This window comes from Colias philodice, chromosome 23 (genome assembly GCF_061535455.1).
Source record: "Colias philodice isolate Cphi_HAF_F1 chromosome 23, ilColPhil1 Martin Lab GWU primary, whole genome shotgun sequence".
Taxonomy (NCBI): Eukaryota; Metazoa; Arthropoda; class Insecta; order Lepidoptera; family Pieridae; genus Colias; species Colias philodice.
The window spans coordinates 3,309,287-3,317,330 of NC_143108.1; the positions used below are offsets into that span (position 1 = coordinate 3,309,287).

General features: G+C 32.6%; 1 protein-coding gene across 2 annotated transcripts; it reads right to left on the reverse strand.

Moving 5' to 3' along the window:
- Positions 1–4,597: 4,597 nt before the first annotated feature.
- On the reverse strand, positions 4,598–7,710 carry LOC149477953 (uncharacterized). 2 transcript variants are annotated; one of them, XM_089709987.1, is made up of 5 exons: positions 7,544–7,710; positions 7,182–7,410; positions 6,779–6,922; positions 6,264–6,375; positions 4,598–6,182 (listed from the first exon to the last, which is right to left on the reverse strand). In XM_089709987.1, exons 1-5 carry the CDS (start codon positions 7,585–7,587, stop codon positions 5,977–5,979), a joined length of 735 nt encoding a protein of 244 aa, XP_089566113.1. In that variant the 5' UTR covers positions 7,588–7,710; the 3' UTR covers positions 4,598–5,976. The 2 variants fall into 2 exon arrangements, with proteins under 2 accessions (XP_089566113.1, XP_089566114.1); XM_089709988.1 differs by having other exon boundaries at positions 7,182–7,430; positions 7,544–7,699.
- Positions 7,711–8,044: the final 334 nt, after the last annotated feature.

Here is an 8,044-nt window from a genome sequence, read left to right on the forward strand (position 1 = left end):
ATAGGTTTCGCGTATAGGCTTTCCCTGTGGGCTTTCCTAATATAAAGTCGGCAATATATTTCCGAGACATAAGATATCTGCAAATGTTCATGGTCGGTGGGGTTCATAGTGGGTACCTACATACTACATACCAACAGCTCCTTTGACATAATAATAGCTATTTGCTAATACGGCATGAGATGAGATGCATATGGGCTTTATACTAACTTGTGAATTATCTTTAATTTATTTTACAATTAATTTTTAATTATTTTAATTTCAGATGTCTCTCATGCGTACCCATTTAATAATGTTACAAAAGAAATACATCTACAATGAGAGGATAACGAATGAATTGAAAATATTCTTTTTACTAACATACCTCAATAAAAAGAAAATATCCCCCATGAAGATTGTTACTATCGACCGATTATTGACAGCTAAGGTAAAGATTTAAGGGTAAAAAGTAAAAACACGTTTTGTTATATAAAAAGGATAATTCTATTTAAAATTTAAAGTGGCATTTATATTTAGTGTTATATACCAAACACAATAAGAATATATATATTTTTTTTTCTTTTTCAGATTCTACAATGTGCAACAGCTTACTTCGTGGCCGTGATAGGGCTAAAAGTAAAAACATTTCAACTGTGAAAATGTGGATATTTTATCATACTAGCTTTTCACTCGCGATAAGTTCTCGCAAATTAAAAGAGAATGTAGGTATTTTACAATAAAAAATGAAATTTCGTTTGCAGGGAATTGTCACTAATTCAATTTGGAACCGTGCCAATCGATTTTTTAGGCCAGTATACCTAGCGAGTGTATCTAGCGACAACAGATGAAAACATTGTCTCTGAAAAATTCATCAGCACCTTAGGTACCTACTTGAAATACAGCCTGGTGAAAAACGAGAAGACAGACGGTCAGTGAAGTTTTAGTAATAGAGTCACGTTTTACCTTTTCGTTACGGAACCCTAAAAATGTCAGAAAATACCTAGATATTTTGTTTGTAAATACATATTTTCGTGTAAATAAATTATTATAACTACTACTCGATTTTGGCTCATAAGAAATATATTATTATAATTAAACTAAATTGTTTTTTTTTTCTCTATCCCTGTGTGAAATGGTACTTATTATCCTATCCTATCCTACTAATTAATATTATAAATGCGAAAGTTTGTGAGGATGTATGTATGTGTATTGTGTAGGTGTGTGTTGATGTTAGGTAAGTACTCTTTCACGCAAATACTACTGAACCGATTACAATGAAATTTAACACATAGAGGGTAACTTGAATTAACACATAGGATAGGTTTTATCCCGGAAATCCCGCGGGCGAAGCCGCGGGTGGAAAGCTAGTTTATAATATCGTTGTAAAAATTTATACCACTTCAGTAATGATATAAAGATAGTAGAAGTAACTAAGTACTTATTTTAATTTTTAAGTTATAAGTAAGTAACTATTGTGATCTTAACTAAGTCGCTTTAAAAAATACCTAGTTCAACACTTTTCTCAGACCTACATAATAATCAGAGTATTAATAATTATACTACCTACTGTACTAAATACTCTAAGATAATAAATAATAATACATACCTAATATGTAGGTATATCAAAACATATCATAAAAATCGGTCAAGCTGAAGCTGGTTCGGTGAAGTTTTGTTGCAAATACGATATAGGTAGGTATACAATATACATATACCTAAATTACCTAGTAACTAACCTAACCTACCTATTTGAACCTGTGATTTGAACTTATTTAAATAGCCTAGAAAAACACAAAACAAAATGCATATAAATAAATTATGTATTTGAAGTAAGGTCATTGGCGACGTAAAAAAATTCCGCTGTTAATAGAAACTCACCGTATATTTTGCAATAATCCCGTAGCTTCAAACTCACTTTTAGGCTATTTTTCATTAGACAAATGGATGAATTACTTTGACATTTCTGGGAATATCTGTGTTGTTATTGAAGGTTTGAATATGAGTAAAAGCAAACTATGTAAGGCTAATATTAAAACTTAAAAGCATATGTTCAGAATATTTATTTAAAAATTATAATACATGTTATAAGTTGTTTACAGATGGTTCAAAGGATGAAAATGGATGTGGGTCAGCTTTTTATGACCCACAAAAAAATACACGCCTTGCGTTAAAGATAAATGCTAATTTATCTGTTATGCACTGTGAGTTAGTTGCGATTTTGGAAGCGTTGTCTTATATGTCAACGGTGGATTGCAATAACCTTGTCATTTTATCTGACTCAAAAAGTGCTTTGTTACACTTGGCTCGGCTACCTTCGAGAGGACGAGAGGTCGAGGGTTTGCGATAGCCTACACTATTCTAGACACCATCTGTAAACTTCAATCCCAAAATAAAACCTTATTTATCCAGTGGATTCCTTCACACGTAGGCATCCCGGGCAATGAGGAGGCTGACACTGTGGCTAGGCAGGCAATTAGTGACGGAGTATTATTTAATAGTCTACCGGTTTATTCCTAAGTAGGTACTTTCCTGTGCAAAAAAATGTGTCGTAATTTATGGCATGAATATTTTAATGAGCGCTCACTCACAAAAGGTATTTGGTATAGGACGATTCAGTGTCAGCCTCCTACATCGCCCTGGTTCGATTCTGATAAATGTAATAGGAAAAATTCTGTTATTTTGATGAGGCTTCGTTCGGGGCACATCCCGTCAAATAAGTTTAAATTTCTGTTAAAGCTAAGTACATCTCCTAATTGCCAAGAATGTGATGTCATTGATGATGTTACACATATTTTGAGGGAATGTGTTCGGAATGAGGCCTTACGATCTCAATTAATGTACAATATTAATATAGATAGTGATTTAAATCTTGGATGGTGTAAGAGCATCTTGGCTTTTCATCTTTCTCGAGAAGCAAAGATGCTGATAAAACTATATTTAGGTGGTAGTAGTTAATTTTTATTATGTATGCTAATATCGTGTTATTTGCATTTACGGGGGTGACATTGTCAACTGTTGACAAAACCCCTTTAAAAAAAGAATAAAAAAAAAGTAAGGTCGGAATATAGAGCTCTTTATTTTTATATTTTTCTAGATTACTTAATACCTAACTACTCATGTGCGTCAAAGTGGCAAGATTTTTATCTAAGTCAATGTGGCCTTTAATTTTGTAGACGAATTAATTGTATATTTTCTTTTTTTTTTAATGGAAAAAGTTTCTAAGCGTTTAAATCAGTTTGCTTTATTTTTTCTACCTATATTCTTCAGTTTTATTGTCTTTTTCAGAAATCCTTTCAAAAATCTGTCTAAAACATACTTGATAAACCAAATTGGTCTGAAAAAACTGGACCACAATTGAATAAATTTAAAATTAATTCCAGAGCCCTGGCTTCTTGTTTTCTTCTCCGGTAATCCATGTGAAGCCAGGGTGATAACTTGTATATATAATTCTTGCTTATAATGCAAAAAGTGCACTGCACCTGTACAATAACTCATTAGTCATTAACTCATTACCATTACAAGCTAAAGTCAATGACATTATAATTTTAATTTTCAATGTTCTCGGATTTAATTATATTCAGAGCATATAAATATGTAACAGTTTATTAACATAACAATTCAACGAAAGCGTCATTTCCTTGTGATATAATATTATATCATAAATAATAATTTTACAGTTAAAGAAAAATAAAAACATATCTCCATAACTTACTTACATAGTTAAATACTTATAACTTTTTTTATTTATTTTACAAAAACAAAATATCTTAGGACTTAGATCAATCTTAAAGATGGTCTTTTGAGGTGACATTTTCTATATTATATAAGTCATTGATATAACTAAGCCATGGATATAAAATTTTATAGAAATTTTCCGACATTTCTGCATATAACTTCTTTAAAATTCAAGAAGCTTATAATATTTAATACACTGGAGATTTCACTATGAACATTAACTTGTAACAAGAAAATATGACCTTCACACCTATCCCTTTCACACCTAACTAACTACCTAGGTGTGAAAGGGATAAAAAAACATACAGGCGTCATTCAACGTCATATTTTCTTTAGTGTCCGACCGAACTTTCGGTTTCGGTTTCGGTTTCGGCCGAGTTTCGGCCAAAAATCAAGTTTCGGCCGCAGTTTCGGTTTCGGCCAAAATCGGCCGAAACTTTTGCCGAAACCGAAACTTATTTCGCAAGTTCAGTGAACTTAGGTCACACACGTTCACGCTTGCCTAACTTCGTTTTCCTCGGCAATGCTTTGACGGACGCTGTCAAAGCGTTGGTTGACCCACGCTGGTGGAAACAATTTTTGATAATCTATGTTGAGATTGGAACTGGGTGTAATAGTAATTAATAATTATTATTTTTATATAAGAGGTACTTAAAAGAGACTGATTATTCTTCTAAGTGCAAATACCAACCCAAAGTATTAAAGACTCTTTAATAAAGAGAAAGATCTCAAAATACCAAAACTTAGTATTTAAAGTAACAGTAACAATTACTGATTTGATTTAGATGACTGATTTTACTGAGAACTTAATTTGAAAAAATAATAAAAATTAAAATTGTTATTATTAATATTTTAAAAAGGGGAATAATAAAACGAGCTACTGAAAATAAAGTGAGCGACTGATTATGAGGTACTGATTTAATAACTTGAGCGGTATGAATTTGAGTAATCGACAAATAAACTAAACAAGCAACGAATATTGGTTGATAATAAAATACAGATTGAGCGTACTAAAGGAGGGTTGTGATTAATCCATTTGATATATTAGAAATTCTAACTGTGTGATTACATTACTATATGAGCGAATAAATTACTAAGTGAGCGACTAAATTACGCTCATCTGGAGCGACAAAAACACTAGAATAAATTGTTCAAATAGTTATTTGATAAAACTTTCAAAACAAATTGAACTGATAGTACCTACTCTGTCCATTATAGTATTTTTCAAAGTGATTTTTCTATTCGAAATACCTCGATTAAGATAAAATGCCACTCAGTATAAATAAATCATATCCCAAATAATGAAAATAATACAAGACGTAATTTTGTCACTCAAACAATTAATATTAGGTCGCTCAAATATTATGAAGCTGCTCATTTTGTATTTTATGTAACGCAAATTAATGTTTGTTAGTTGCTGATCTATTAATTTTTCATCGCTCGCAGTCAGTCGCTCACTTAGTAATTCTGTTACCCCAATTAATTATTTTTGATAACTAAAACTTTAATTTACAGTCACTCGTTTAAATACTACCCTTTTAAAAATATTATTTTTTTATTTTATATTAAATAAATGATTACAACAAATTTAATATACTGTGTTTTCATTTCATGCCCTAATTAAGGCAAAATAAAAGGTAAAATGCACCAAAGTTCAGTATTTTTAGAAATTTCATACTTGACCACGTGAGTTTCGGTTTCGGTTTCGGTTTCGGCCGAAACTGAAGCCACGGCCGAACATTCGGTTTCGGTTTCGGTTTCGGCCTGGAAACCAGTTTCGGTCGGACACTAATTTTCTTGTTCATACTGAAATCTCCAGTGTATTAGATAAGGATATAAGCTTCTTGTTAAAATTCATTGACAAAAATTTATGTTTACGCCGTTAGTACACCTAAGCATTCGCGTGCGGCAGCGAATCTCTGCGAAACTACTGCGTAGCGAAATATCTTGGTCTATCTAAAGGTCGTGTTCCATCGTCACAATATTGTATTCACTGAAAAGTGTTTCATAATGGTTGAGATGGTTGTTAATCATCTCAATTCTCAATAGATGGCGCGCGGTGTGTCCCTTAGACACATAAAAATGAATTAATAAATATAAACAATCGCTCTGGCCGGTCACGAGTGGCTGAGTTGTTCAGGCATCCGCTCCCAAATGGCTCGAAAGGATGCGGGTTCGAGTCCCGCCTCGTGATCGAATTTTTTCTATTTCAACACTTAACAGCTATTTAATTAAAAGGAAAAACTCTATCGGTTACAGCTAGTATTATAAATCTAAATTATTTTTTAATATTAAAACTTCCAATCGTAATTTTTGTAACTGCAACTGGTGCAACTCCTCATTTTGCCGTATCTTTTGCTCGTGGACCTCCTGGGCGTGTCTTATGGACTCCTTAATTTTTTTAAGCTCTAGTTCCTGGAGGCTTTCTGTAATAGAAATTTCTTTTTCTGTCCTTTCTTTGCTTGCTCCACCTGACAAATAGAGATAAATAAAAGATGTTTGTAAGTATTTATATAACTCTTTATTATGTAAACTACTAATAAATGTATTACATTGTAACGGTGATGCCATAGGTCTCTTGAGGGAGCTATAGGGCGTAGATGCATCGCACTTTTCTGAAGTCAACGGGTCATCTGTATCCATGGACAATTCATTGGGAGAAACCTGTAAAATAAGTATTACTGAATATAACAGTAACACTTTAACTATATTAAATTTTAATATTGAAATCTAAATTTTAAGCTATTGCATAGCTTCTATGATCTATCGCGGGCCTTGAGCGCGGGGACCGAATCCAGAAATTCCGTAACGAAAAAACCTCACGCTCCCCACTCCGACGGGCGCGGAGGTGTGGCTTGAAGGCATAGCATGCAATAGCTTTACTGCGGCAGTCCCCGAGTGCCACACGTCTTTTTTTTTAATATGGTGAGATTCAGTTGCAAATTCATATATTTCTATTGTTTTATTATTTCTTCAAGCTTTTTTTTGTCAGAAAATGTATCTTAAAAGTAGGTATACTCCTTCAAAAGTACATGCAGAAAATAGGGTAATTATTATAAACACTTACATATTCAGATTTTGTACCAACATCATATATTGTTTCAATTCCATCTGTTGATGATGGTGTAATTGACCTAAGCCAATCTGTAGAATCTTCTTCAGGTTGTGGACCTCTTTCAGTACATATTTCTTGACCCTCTTTCCTTCTATCCTATTTTTTTGAACATTAATTTGAGTGTACTAATATTATAAAGCTGAAGTTTGTTTGATTACGCTAATCTCAGGAACTCTTGGTTTCTCTCAGTGTTAGATAGCCCATTTATCGAGGAACCAGGACCAACAGACCAACAGGAGCGGACCAATTGTATATGAGTAAAATAATTCAATGTTTTTATTTGTATGGATAACGAAAGAACTTATAAAATATATGTATTTTAAAATAATAATTACATAACTACGTACTTACTTACTTTTTTTGCAATCCTCTTTAAATTGTCAAATTTATCCTTGAGTTGTTTTATTGTCCTTGGTGTGCTGGCAATAGCATTGAATTCACATTTAATCGATTGCCATGCACTGTCTTTTTGTTTATTGATGTTTCCGGTAGTCTTTTTGCAAAACACTATATTTTTATGTTTTATGATGAGCTTTTGCAATCTGTCCATTTCAGCTTTTGTGAAATTTGCACTCCTTTCCCTGCTATATCCGATACAAAAAGACTATATTATATTGGGTTAAACTATATAGTAGCCAAGAACAGTGTAAAATATACAAAGAATATATTTTATAAAATAGGTATATATCACAAGGCAGATGACTGAGGCTTACTTACTTAGATCGACAGTGTTTAAGCAGATTATCATCCTTTCCGTCCATTTTCTATTTCAGTAGCATAGCATTAAAAAATAACAACAAATTTGTTTTCACTTTGATAGAGATTTGATCTTACTTTGCAATTGTTATTTGTTTGCAATACAAATTACAAAGAGTGACAATTTCACTTACATTAAATTTTGACAAATGACAGATAACAGATTCATGTGTGATATTGCTGTATTTAAAAATGTTACCAAGTGTGGAGGTAAATATGAAAATTTAACTTACAACCCACACAACAACTAAAAAAAGTGGTTTGCTTTCTATAAGAGAGAGGTATAAAGAAACCTGAAACACGCGTCCATCGCACGGCTTACAACAGCTATAGCAAAAAGTGTCGTTACAACTTTTGGTCTTAACTGTCTTAACCACAGAGCAAGAAATATAGTCTTAATTCCGTCTAGCCCCCTTTCGCAACGCCCAATGAGGAACTTCGTTCCAATATTATAATATTCAA